At 51.2% G+C, this 13,487-nt stretch overlaps 1 protein-coding gene across 32 annotated transcripts in view; it reads left to right on the forward strand.

The window, feature by feature from the left end:
* Positions 1 to 13,487, forward strand: part of MGRN1 (mahogunin ring finger 1) — a 63,944-nt gene that overhangs the window by 4,697 nt on the left and 45,760 nt on the right. For 14 of the 32 annotated variants that reach the window (XM_063717548.1, XM_063717551.1, XM_063717557.1 and 11 more), the window contains exon 1: positions 5,508 to 5,630. The exons of the other annotated variants lie outside the window; for them this stretch is intronic. In XM_063717548.1, coding sequence (XP_063573618.1) covers positions 5,534 to 5,630 — 97 coding nt within the window. In that variant the 5' untranslated portion in view covers positions 5,508 to 5,533. Of the gene's footprint in view, positions 1 to 5,507; positions 5,631 to 13,487 lie in introns of those variants that run through there. 32 annotated transcript variants of the gene reach the window in all.

Below are 13,487 nucleotides of genomic sequence, written 5' to 3' on the forward strand. Positions count from 1 at the left end.
GGAGGCCAAGGTGGGCGGATCATGAGGTAAAGAGATTGAGACCATCCTGGCCAACATGGTGAAACCCCATCTCTACTAAAAATACAGAAATTAGTTGGGCGTGGTGGTGCACACCTGTAGTCCCAGCTACTCAGGAGGCTGAGGCAGGAGAATTGTTTGAACCCGGGAGGCGGAGGTTGCAGTGAGCTGAGATCGCGCCGCTGCACTCCAGCCTGGTGAAAGAGCGAGACACCGTCTCAAAAAAAAAAATCATACAGGCGGCTGGGTGTGGTGGTTCATGCCTGTCATCCCAGCATTTTGGGAGGCTGAGGTGGGCGGATCACCTGAGGTCAGGAGTTTGAGACCAGCCTGGCCAACAAGGTGAAACCTCGTCTCTACTAAAAATACAAAAATGAGCTGGATGTCATGGCGCGCGCCTGTAATCCTAGCTACTCAGGAGGCTGAGGCAGAAGAATTGCTTGAACCTGGGAGGTGGAGTTGGGTTGCAGTGAGCCAAGATCGCGCCACTGCACTCCAGCCTGGGCAAACAGAGTGAGACACCATCTCAAAAAAAAAAAAAAAAAAAAGCCCAGGTGCAGTGGCTCGCGTCTGTAATCCTAGCATTTTGGGAGACTGAGGTGGGTGGATTGCCTGAGCTCAGGAGTTTGAGACCAGCCTGGGCAACATGGTGAAACTCCATGTCTCCTAAAACACAAAAAATTAGTCGGGTGTGGCGGTATGTGCCTGTAGTCCCAGCTAATTGGGAGGCCGAGGCAAAAGAATCACTGGAACCTGGCGGGGCAGAGGTTGCAGTGAGCCGAGATTGTGCCACTGCACTCCAGTGGCACTCCAGCCTGAGCGACAGAGTGAGACTCCATCTAAAAAAAAAAAAAAAAAAAAAAAAACTAGAAAGAAAAAGAAATCTTTGCCTAGGTCAAGGTCACAAAGATTTTCTCCTGTTTTTTTCTAGCATTTTTGTTGTTGTTGTTGTTGTTGTTGATCTTTTTTTGAGACAGAGTCTCCCTCTGTCACCCAGGCTGGATTGTAGTGGCGTGATCTTAGCTCACTGCAGCCTCTGCCCGGGTTGCAGGGATTCTTCTACCTCAGCCTACTGAGTAGCTGAGATTACAGGTGCGAGCCACCACGCCCGGCTAATTTTTGGATTTTTTTAGTAGAGACGGGGTTTTCACCGTATTGGCCAGGCTGGTCTCAAACTGACCTTGTGATCTGCCTGCCTTGGCCTCACAGATTGCTGGGATTACAGGTGTGAGCCGCTGTGCCTGGCCTTTTCTAGAAGTTTTATAGTTTTAGCTCTTACATTTAGGTCTTTGATCCATTTAGAGTTAATTCTTTTTTTTTTTTTAATTTTGAGATAGGATCTTACTCTGTCATTCAGGCTGGAGTATAGTGGCATGTCAGCTCACTCTAGCCTTGACTTCCTGGCTCAGGTGATTCTCCTACCTCAGCCTCCCAAGTAGCTGGGTTTTCCCAGCTATATGTGTGTACCACTATGCCCAGCAAAGTTTTTGTATTTTTTTTGTAGAGACAGGGTTTCATCATGTTGTCCAGGCTGGCCTCAAACTCCTGGACTCAAGCAGTCTGCCCACCTTGGCCTTCCAGAGTGCTGGAATTACAGGTGTGAGCCGCTGTACCTGACCAATTTAATTTGTTTCACTTATGGCTTGAGATAAAGATGTAAACCCCCCTTTTTTGTGGATGGAATTCAATTATTTTAGTATCATTTGTTGTAGAGACTATCATCTTCCCCATCAAATTGCCTTTGCACCTTTGTCAAAAATTAGTTGACCTAAGCCAGGCATTGTGGCTGGATAACAAAGCAAGACCATGTCTCTTAAAAACCAAAACAATAGCAACAAGAACCCCCCCAGTTAACCATGAATGTGAGGGTTTATTTTGAGACTCTCCATTCTGTTCCATTGATTTATGTGTGTCCCAGAAGTTCTCAACTGGGGCAATTTTGCCCCCTCAAGGGACATTTGGCCATGTCTGGAGACATTTGTGATTGTCACAGCTGGGGGCATCTATTGGGTAGAGGCCACAGGACAGTCCCCCACAATAAAGAATAAATGGGCCCAGAATATCCATAGTGCTTGGGCTGAGAAATCCTGGTCTGTTCTTAGACCAGCAACACACTGGCTTGTTTACTGTAGTTTGATAGTAAGTTGTGAAATCAGGTGGCATAAGTTCTCCAATTTTGTTCTCTTTCAAAACTGTTTTGGTTATGCTAAGTTCTTTGCATTTCCATATACATTTTATAATTAGCCTGTCAATTATTTCTACAAAAACAGCCTGCAATTTTGATAAGTATTACATTGAATATATAGATCTATGTGGTGAGAATTGCTGTCTTTACAATGCTGACTCTGGGAATCCATGAACATGGTATATCTCTACATTAATTTTGATATTTAGCTTCTCAGTTGTTTTTTTTTCAGATAACTTTACCTATTTAAGGCAAGTGATACTTGCCAATCTATTAGTGAGATATTGCCTTCCCAATCTAGTAGTGGTAAAAAATTTCCTTCTCTTTCTCTCAGTCTCTCTCTCTATATATGTGTGTGTATATATATATATATATATATTTTTTTTTTTTTTTGAGATGGAGTCTTGCTCTTGGCACCCAGGCTGGAGGGCAATGGCACAATCTTGGCTCACTCCAACCTCTGCCTCCCAGGTTCAAGCGATTCTCTCTTGCCTCAGCCTCCCGAGTTGCTGGGACTACAGGTACATGCCACCACGCCCAGCTAATTTTTGTATTTTTAGTAGAGATGGGGTTTCACCATGTTGGCAGGGATGGTCTTGATCTCTTGACCTTGTGATCCGCCTGCCTCAGCATCCCAAAGAGCTGTGGGCTTACAGGCATGAGTCACTGCGCCCGGCTATTCTTAATAACAGTTTTGTTGAGATCTAATTCACAGCATACAAGTCACACTGAAAATATCCAGTCCAGTGGTTTTTTTTGTTTGTTTGTTTTTGAGACGGAGTCTCGCTCTGTTGCCCAGGCTGGAGTGCAGTGGCGCGATCTCGGCTCTCTGCAAGCTCTGCCTCCCAGGTTCATGCCATTCTCCTGCCTCAGCCTCCCGAGTAGCTGGGACTACAGGCGCCCGCCACTACGTCCAGCTAATTTTTTTGTATTTTTAGTGGAGATGTGGTTTCACCGTGTTAGCCAGGAAAGTCTCGATCTCCTGACCTCGTGATCCGCCTGTCTCGGCCTCCCAAAGTGCAGGGATTACAGGCGTGAGCCACCGTGCCCGGCCCAGTGGTTTTTAGTATATTCGTGTTGTGCAGCCATCAATTCCAGAACATCTTCATCACACCAAAAAGAAACCCAGTGCCCATGAAGCAGTCACTCATGGCCAGGCGCGGTGGCTTACATTTGTAATCCCAGCACTTTGGGAGGCCAGAACAGGCAGATGACTTGAGCTCAGAAGTTTGAGACCACCCTGGGCAACACGGTAAAACCTTGTCTCTACAAAAAATACAAAAATTATCTGGGTGTGGTGCCGTCCACCTTTAGTCCTAGCTACTTGGTGGGCTGAGGTGGGACGATTGCTTGAGCTCAGGAGGTCGAGGCTGCAGTGAGTTATGATTGCCCCACTGCACTCCAGCCTGGGCAGCAGAGTGAGACTCTGTCTCCAAAGAATAAGTTAATAAAATTTGGCCAGGTGCGGTGGCTCACCCCTGTAATCCTAGTACTTTGGGAGGCTGAGGCGGGTGGACCATTTGAGGTCAGGAGTTTGAGAGCAGTCTGGTCAGCATGGTAAAACCCCACCTCTACTAAAAATACAAAAAATTAGCTGGACATGGTGGTGGGTGCCCGTAATCCCAGCTCTACTCAGGAGGCTGAGGCAGGAGAACTGCTTTAAACCAGGAAGCAGAGCTTGCAGTGAGCTGAGATCACGCCACTGCATTCCAGCCTGGGCAACAGTGCCCAGGCTCTATTTATTAAAAAGTTAATAAAAATTGGCTGGGTGCGGTGGCTCATACCTGTAATCTCAGCACTTTGGGAGGCCGAGGCGAGTGGATCACCTGAGGTCAGAAGTTCGAGACCAGACTGACCAACATGGAGAAACCCCATCTCTACTAAAAATACAAAATGAGCTGGGCGTGGTGGTGCGTGCCTGTAATCCCAGCTGCTCGGGAGGCTGAGGCAGGAGAATCACTTGAACCCAGGAGGCGGATTTTGCAGTGAGCCGAGATCGTGCCATTACACTCCAGCCTGGGCAACTAGAGCAAAACTCTGTCTCAAAAAATATATATATCAATAAAATTTTTTTTTTTTTTTTGAGATGGAGTCTCACTCTTTCGCCCAGGCTGGACTGCAGTGGTGCTATCTCGCCTCACTGCAAGCTCTGCCTCCCGGGTTCTCGACATTCTCCTGCCTCAGCTTCCCGAGTAGCTGGGACTACAGGCGCCCGCCACCAGGCGCGGCTAATTTTTTTTGTATTATTAGTAGAGATGGGGTTTCACTGTGTTAGCCAAGATAGTCTCAATCTCCTGACCTCGTGATAACAATTTTTTAAAAAAGGGATTGAGCTTCATAGTAGGATGCATTGGAAGGTAAAAGCAATCCTAACAGGCTGTGAAAATTGCAGCTGCCATTGGGGGCAACCCTGTAGGCGTGTGGTGGGAGGAGCACTAGCTTCAGAGTCCTGGGCTGATGGTAGCCCCAGCTCTGCCAGTAACTTCCTCAGTGGCCTTGGCCAGTGTTTTGCTCACTGGGGCCCCAGGTTTCCCTGGCTGAGCCCTGGGGGTCACCTCTGATGCCCTGGGCCCCTTTCAAGTCTGGCTGCCAGTCCATGTGAGCCAGCAGGGAGGGACAGGCCCTGGCCCTCACCCAGTCCAGCTTTTGTTTTTCATGATGCCCGGAAGTTTTCTGGAAAATGTTCTGTATTTCCTGGGTGACCCTGGAGCGGTGACCACTCCTGCCTGCCCACCTCCCAGACCCAGTGCCGCCTGGGTCCGACATTGCCTGGCTTTCCCCGCACCCTTCCACTGTGTCCTGTGAGGCTCTCTAGCTTTGCGCTTTGGGGTCATCTTGTCCAGTGGAGGACGGCGTGGTATCGTCTGCACCATCCCTGCAGTGTCTGACTTGTGCTCACTGAACAGCTGTAGAATTGCCCAGAGCTCAGCCCCTTGCTGCGCCCTAGGAGGGGGCTGGAAGAGGAGGGGCCTGTGTCCCTCTGCTTGTTTGCGGAAACGCTGACCTGGAGCAGTGTTGGGGGGTCCCTGGATCCTGAGCAAGTGTTCGGTCATTTGCCTTTCCATAGACCTGGGCGAAGAAGCGAGAGGTTTGAGGAGTGACTGAAATCAAGACCTGAGGCCGTTAGAAGAAACACCATTTTCTTAGTTCTTTCATCCAGCTCGCTGGGGACTTGGGTCCTCTCGCGTGGTCTTGGGTATGTGGCGTCAGCGGGGCCTGGCATCCCTGAGGTGGGTAGAAGGTTGCATTGGCTCCCCAGGGCTCAGCACTGGCGCCACTGCTCACATAACTGATGCTTTCTTCTAACAGGGCTCTTGCCCCGCGGAACAGATGCTCTCTGTGACGTCTCTGAGAGCCCAGACTCCCAGGGAGCCGTCTGGGGAATCGAAAGAAAGAAAAGATTGCTTCAGTGCTTTGGGGAAAAAGGGTGTGTGTACACATACTGTCCATAAACATTAAAAATCGGAGGCTGGGGGCTGGCTGCCGGGGCTCACACCTGTAATTCCAGCACTTTGGGAGGCTGAGGCAGGCGGATCACCTCAGGTCAGGAGTTCAGGACCAGCCCGGCCAACATGGTGAAACCCCATCTCTACTAAAAATACAAAAATTAGCTGAGCATGGTGTTGAGCGCCTGTAATCCTAGTTCCTGGGGAGGCTGAGGCAGGAGAATCGCTTGAACCCGGGAGACGGAGGTTACAGTGAGCCAAGATCGCGCCACTGTACTCCAGCCTGAGCGACAGAGTGAGACTCTGTCTCAAAGAAAAACAAAAAAAAAAAACCAATTGAGTTATCTTTTTTTTCTTACTGGTGTATAGGAGCTCTTTCCTAAGTGCTTTTTATTATGGTTTTAATTCTTTGGAAATTGGCCGCCTCAGTGCCGTTTATGGAAGCTAGCCCAGGCAAGAAATGGAGTGTATTGAAGGCTCCGAGGGAAGTCCCAGTAACCTCAGGGGAAATGGACAAGTGGAAGCTGCGGGAACCCAGAACCCCTGTTCGGCTCCAGCCTCGGCGCCGTCCTGCTGTCCTGCAGAGTGCCCCAGCTGCTCTGGCGTGCGTGAGGCCATCGCCACCCACCAGGCTGGTCAAGGGCCAAGTGCTGCCGTCGCCCCTGGTCCCATTCCACAGTAGGGAGAATTCGGATGGCCCAGTGTGCCAATGTCCACCTTAGGGCCAACCAGCCCTGTCTAGGGGGTGGGGGCCGCCCTGAGGGTGGTGGAGGCTGTTTCCAGAAAAGGGGAGGACACACCCCCAACAAAAAAGGTGACTACAGCTTATGCCCCCTCAGTGCCCCCTCAGTGCCCCAGCATCTTTGCTTAGTCAGAGTTGTTCTCAGCTTTGTGTTCCGCACTGGGAGCCAGAGCCCTGTATTTAGTATGGTATCATGTTTACATATGGAAGGTCTGAAAGGGACATCTAGCCAGTGTGTTCACACCTGCTGGAGGCTCCTTTGCGTAAATTGGCTTTTTTAAATCCTCAGGACGTCCTGAGTTTAGGGTGGCCCTCTCATCTCAAGTTTGCAGATAAAGAAATCAAGGTTGGGTGCAGTGGCTCATTGCCTGTAATCCGAGCACTTTGGGAGGCTGAGGCGGGTGGATTACGAGGTCAGGAGTTTGAGACCAGCCTGGCCAACCTGGTGAAACCCCATCTCTACTAAAAATACAGAAAATTGCTGGGCGTGGTGGCGGGTGCCTCTAATCCCAGCTACTTGGAAGGCTGAGGCAGGAGAATCACCTGAACCCGGGAGGCAGAGGTTGCAGTGAGCCGTGATCGTACCACTGCACTCCAGCCTGGGTGACAGCGAGATTCTGTCTCAAAAACAGAAATAAATCAAGATCTCAGCCCGTGTTGACGTCCCCAGCTGGGTGGGGACTGGTAGTAGGCAGGGAAGCATGGTTGGCCCAGGGGGATCAATGCGTGGGTGATACAGCTGGGTGGGACCCCCAGAGCGCTCGGAGGCTGTGGGGCTGCCACCGCCTCTGGCCTCCCACCTGGTGGGGGCATCCCGGGACCTGATCTTGTGCAGGTCTGGCCCACCTGGGGTTTATTGGCAATGCAGCAGCTGATTTTGTGAGACTGGTAACCCGGAACACCTGTCCTGTTAGACCATGAGAAGAATTTTCAGCAGGTGGAATCAGTGAGCTGTTCGGAGCCCCTGCAGACACCTCATGGCCTTCTCCCACTTCCTCGGGTGGGAACGATGGCTGAGGCAGCCCAGTGAAGTCCACCCCTGGTGTCTCGGGTCCCTGGGCTGCTGTGTTTCTTAGGAGGCAGACGTGCTGGGTGTCTTCATTCACATCCTGGCTTACTTGCCATGGCTGAGAATGCAGGCTCGGGAGTCTGCCCGGGGGTCCCAGTAATAATGTCTCTCACTGGTTGTGTGGCCTGAGTGGGTCACTCAGCCTCACCGGGCCTCAGTTTCCCTGACTGTCCAACACCAGTAACAACAGCATCTGCTTTCATTCATTAGGTGAGTGTTCATCCAGCTCTTACAGGGTGGAGGGTGGAGGTCACGAGGATGTGGGGCCGTGGACAGTTGCAGATGATGCCTGCTTTTGGGCTGGGGAGGACAGAGGGAACCAACAGGTACGCGAGATAAAGCAGCAGTGACACTATGAGGAGAATGGCGGCGGGAGCGTTGACCACGAGCTGGCAGTTGGCCTGCAGGGTGGTCCAGGCTGGCCTCACCGCGGCATCCCAAGGAGGGAATAGCCCAGGCCGGGAAGGTGGGGCGGTGTGGGCAGGGCAGATGGAATCGCTGGTCTGCAGAGCTTAGCCGTGGCCTCCAGGTCAGGGTGCAGCAACCTTCACCATTGGGCATCATTGGGCTGGGGGCATCTGGAAGGTGAGGAGGAAGCCTGGGCTACCTAGGATGGAACAGGCAGGACAGTTGTCTCCAAGGCCTGCTTATGACTTGGGCATCCTGTCCCCAGATGCACAGCCTCTGCCTCCTCGGTCGGGGAGGATGAGGAACGCCTGCCTGTGGATTCACACATGCTCCCCGTGTTGGGGGTGTGGAGGAAAGGCCTTTCTGACGAGATCTAAGCCTGGCTTCTTTCTCTCAGGGGTGTCCCAGGGTTGGTGGGTTTGGAGGCAAATGCTTTTCAAGGGTCCAGATCAGGAACCTCTGAGCCGGTGGGCCCTGAACTCTGGTCTGATAAACATGGGTCAGACTTCTCCCTGAAAACTGTGAGCGCGGAATTCAGGCACAGGCAGGCGGGGCAGGTGCTTTCAAGCTTGATAGCAAGGTCCTACTTTACTCATCCACCCTCCGCGCTCCGCGGCTCTGACGGTGGTTTGCTGCAGCTCCTCTGCTGCGTTGAGTCCGTCTGTACTCTCAGATGGCCTGTGCTTCACCTTTCGCCCGCGTTCTTGGGAGGCCTTGCCGCGTCCCGGGCCTCCCGCCCTTCCAAGGTTGGCATGTTTCAGTGATTCGGAATGTCGCTGTTTTCCTCTCGCAGATGTCTGGTGGCGTTCATTGCACACTGTGTACCACGAGATATTGACAAGGTGCAAGAGACAAAAGAGGAGCCCAGAAGGCTTCTTGGCTCACTCTGTGGCCTGTATGGAAGACACAGGGCTGCCCCCCTCCCCCGGCCATCCCCGAGACAGCCTGTGACTTGTGGCCTTGTGGTTTTGGTTTTTCTCAGCTGTAAAGGATGACAAACATATGTATCCTCCTACCTTGAGGCATGTGGGGAGGGGATTGAGGCTGTGCGGGGAACGCCTCCAGGCCTCCCATGGAAGGGATTGTGCAGTTTTCATTTCTGTGGCTGTTGTCTCCCTGTGCAGGTCGCCCGGACACCTGCAAGCCACCCAGAGTCCGAATCCCTCGGGCAGGGAGGCAGTGAACTGCTGGGCTCCAGCACCCCTGGGGGTGACAGTAAACCAGGGGACAAGGATGCCTTTGTTTTAGCCGTGTTTGAGGACTGCCCTGAGGCCCTGGGTCCTTGAGTGTGTTGGTTCCACGTAGCCGGGATTTCCAGGACAACCTTAGGACCCTGTGGCGTCTGTCAGGCTCTTTGAGCCCACAGGAGGATTTTCAGCCATTCTGCTGGGGAAGCCCCTTGGGTGTGGCTTTTTGTGTGTGAACAGTGCCCATTGTCACTGGCGATGACCCCACTGACTCCTGTCCCCATGGTCCCCCGGCTGCAGGAGGGGAGGTGCCCAGCACAGAGACTGAGAACAAGTGGGCTCTGGAGTCAGGGTGTGCGCCCCAGCTCCACCGCTCATGAGCTTGGGGGCCTTAGCTGAGCTTCGTTTCCTGCATGTTTGAAAGTGGGGGCCTTGTCTGCCCCTCTCTCCTTGGGGCCAGCCGGAAAGGGGATGAAGGCGCTGACCTCAGCAGGTGTGGAGGGAGAGCCTGGTGGGTGTGGTTCCACCTGCATTCTTTCACCTCCACAGCTGCCTTCCCACTTCTCACTCACAGTCTCCTTTTCTTTTTCCTCCACTCCCTCGGCAGCCCTGCATGCTCCTCTTGGTCCTGAGCTGGTGCACATACAAATGTACACAGCACATGCACGCACACACGTGTGTCATTCTTCTTGAGGCAAAAGAAAAGGCCGGCCCCGCCCCTAACACTTCCCCAGGCCTGGTCCCTTCCTCCTGCCCCATCAGGGACCTAGGGTCTCCTTCCCGTGTTTCTTCTCCATGTGGGGATACCCATGTGTGAGCAGTAGGATTCTTTTTTTTTTGAAACAGAGTCACGCTGTTGCTTGGGCTGGAGTGCAGTGGCCCAATCATAGCTCACTGCAACCTCAAATTCCTGGGCTCACATGGTCCTCCTGCCTCAGCCTCTTGAGTGGCTGGAACTACAGGCACACACCACTGTTCCTGGCTACTTTTTTTTTTTTTTTTTTTAAGACAGAGTTTTGCTCTCGTTGCCCCAGGCTGGAGTGCAGTGGCACAGTCTCGGCTCACCGCAACCTCTGCCTCCCAGGTTCAAGTGATTCTCCTGCCTCAGCCTCCTGAGTAGATGGGATTACAGGCACCTGCCACCACGCCCAGCTAATTTTGTATTTTTAGTAGAGACGGGGGTTTCTCCATGTTAGGCTGGTCTCGAACTCCCAACCTCAGGTGATTCGCCTGCCTCGGCCTCCCAAAGTGCTGGGATTACAGATGTGAGCCACCGTGCCTGGCCACTTTTTGTATTTTTTGTAGAGACGGGGTCTCACCATGTCGCCCAGGCTGGTCTGAAATTCTTGGTTTCAAGCCATCTTGCCCACCTTGGCCTCCTAAAGTGCTGGGATTATAGGCGTGAGCCACCGCGGCCGGCCCTGGATTCTCTGTGAGGTGTTTCTGGTTCTTCCCAGTTGGTCTTGTCTCCTGCAGGTGTGAGTTGTTGATTGTCTGCCCCGTGTTGATCATGTAGACCCTGCTCCTAACTGCTGGGGGTCCATCCTGTAACCGTGCACTGTCGTGCATTTCCCTATCTGTCAACATGTGACTTGGTTCCTTTTTTTTTTTAAAAAGACCGTCTTGCTCTGTCGCCCAGGCTGGAGTGCAGTGGCGCGATCTCAGCTCACTGCAACCTCTGCCTCTTGGGTTCAAGTGATTCTCCTGTCTCAGCCTCCTGAGTAGTCGGGATTACAGGCATGAGCTAATTTTTGTATTTTTATTTATTTATTTATTTTTGAAACGGAGTCGTGTTCTGTCGCCCAGGCTGGAGTGCAATGGTGTGATCTCCGCTCACCGCAACCTTCGTCTCCTGAGTTCAAGTGATTCTCCTGCCTTAGCCTTCTGAGTAGCTGGGATTACAGGCACGCACCACCACACCCAGCTAATTTTTTTTTTTTTTTTTTTTTTTTTTTTTATTTTTAGTAGCGATGGGGGTTTCACCTTGTTGCCAGACTGGTCTTAAACTCCTGACCTTGTGATCCACCCGCCTCGGCCTCCCAAAGTGCTGGGATTACAGGTGTGAGCCACCGTACCCGGCCCTAATTTTTGTATTTTTAGTAGAGACAGACTTTCCCATGTTGGCCAGGCTGGTCTTGAACTCCTGACCTCTGACCTCAAGTGATTTGCCTGCCCTGGCCTCCCAAAGTGCTGGGATTACAGGCATTAGCACTGTGCCTGGTGGGTTATAATTTTTAATGCTTGAATTTTTTTTTTTTTTTTTTGATATAGGGTCTGGCTTTGTTGCCTAGGCTGTAGTGCAGTGGCTTGATCAGGGTTCACTGCAGCCTTGACCTCCCAGGCTCAAGTGATCCTTCCACCTCAGCCTCCCGAGTAGCTTGGACTGCAAATACGCATCACCATGCCAGCTAATTTGTTTTGTTTTGTTTTGAGACAGAGTCCCACTCTGTCACCCAGGCTAGAGTGAAGTGGCACAATCTCGGCTCACTGCAGCCTCTGCCTCCCAAGTTCAAGCGATTCTCGTGCCTCAGCCTCCTTAGTAGCTGGGACTACAGGCACACACCACCATGCCCGGCTAATTTTTGTATTTTTAGTAGAGATGGGATTTCGCCATGTTGGCCAGGCTGGTCTTGAACTCCTGACCACAAGTGATCTGCCCGCCTTGGCATTCCAAAGTGCTTTGATTACAGGCATGAACCACTGAGCCTGGCCTCATTTTTGTATTTTTGGTAGAGATGGGGTTTTGCCATGTTGCCCAGGCAGGTCTCGAATTGCTGGGCTCAAGTAAACCTCCCACCTTGGCCTCCCAAAGTGGTAGGATTACAGGCGTGAGCTACTGTGCCCGGCCTTGCTTGATTTTTTTTTTTTTTTTTTTTGAGACAGAGTCTCTTTCACTGCAACCTCCGCTTCCTGGGTTCAAGGAATTCTCCTGCCTAGCCCTTCCCAAGTACCTGGGACTACAGGCGCGTGCCACCACACCTGGCTAATTTTTTGTATTTTTAGTAGAGACGGGGTTTCACCGCGTTAGCCAGGATGGTCTTGATCTCGATCTCCTGACCTTGTGATCCACTCCTCTCAGCCTCCCAAAGTGCTGGGATTATAGGCGTGAGCCACTGTGCCCAGCCTGCTTGAATTTTTAATGCTTGAAAATCTTTTTTTTTTTTTTGATACAGAGTCTTGCTGTTTTGCCCAGACTGGAGTGCAGTGGCACGATCTCGGCTCACTGCAAGCTCTACCTCCCAAGTTCACGCCATTCTCCTGCTTCAGCCTCCCAAGTAGCTGGGACTACAGGCGCCCGCCACCATGCCCAGCTAATTTTTTGTATTTTTAGTAGAGACGGGGTTTCACCGTGTTAGCCAGGACGGTCTTGATCTCCTGACCTTGTGATCCACTCACCTCAGCCTCCCAAAGTGCTGGGATTACAGGCGTGAGCCACTGCGCCCGGCAAAAGTCTTGTATTGATCATGTTGTGTGTCTGCAACCAAAATATGCACACCAATTGAAATTAGAATTTTAAATAATTTTACATCATCATAAGCTGTGAGGAATTTTTCGTGGTTTGAATGGCCATTACTAATACCCAATTGATCAAACAAATATTACAGTTTTTATCAGTAAGAAGTAGAAATACTAAAAAACATTGGAAATTTGTCTCTTGAGTAGATGAGTTCCTTTTTCTCCTGGTTAATTCATGCATTCACAATTGGATATAAGCTGTTGCTAAAATGATACAGGTTTCAGCCTCTATTCTAGTTTTTTTTTTTTTTTTTTTTTTTGAGATGGAGTCTCGCTCTGTTGCCTAGGCTGGAGTGGAGTGAGGTGGTGCAGTGTCGGCTCCTTGCAACCTCCGCCTCCCAGGTTCAAGCGATTCTGCTGACTCAGCCTCCTGAGTAGTTGGAATTACAGGCATGTACCACCACTCCCGGCTAATTTTTTTTTTTTTTTTTGTATTTTTAGTAGAGATGGGGTTTTACCATGTTGGCCAGGCTGGTCTAGAACTCCTTACCTCAAGTGATCCACCCCCCTCAGCCTCCCAAAGTGCTGGGATTACAGGTGTTAGCCACCGTGCTTGGGCCCCTCAATTCTAGTTTTTTTTTTTTTTTGATGGAGTTTCACTCTTGTTGCCCAGACTGGAGTGCAGTGGCCCAATCTCAGCTCACTGCAACCTCTGCCTCCCAGGTTCAAGCGATTCTCCTGCCTCAGCCTCGCAAGTAGCTGGGATTACAGGCATACACCACCGTGCCCGGGTAATTTTGTATTTTTAGTAGAGACAGGGTTTCTCCATGATGGTCAGGCTGGTCTCGAACTCCCGACCTCAGGTGATCCACCCACCTTGGCCTCCCAAAGTGCTGGAATTATAGGTGTGAGCCACTGCACCTGGGTTCTGTTTTTTAAGTTGAGAAACCTTGATAACATCAATTAGATAGGAATT

Source organism: Pongo abelii, chromosome 18, assembly GCF_028885655.2.
Source record: "Pongo abelii isolate AG06213 chromosome 18, NHGRI_mPonAbe1-v2.0_pri, whole genome shotgun sequence".
Lineage (NCBI taxonomy): Eukaryota > Metazoa > Chordata > Mammalia > Primates > Hominidae > Pongo > Pongo abelii.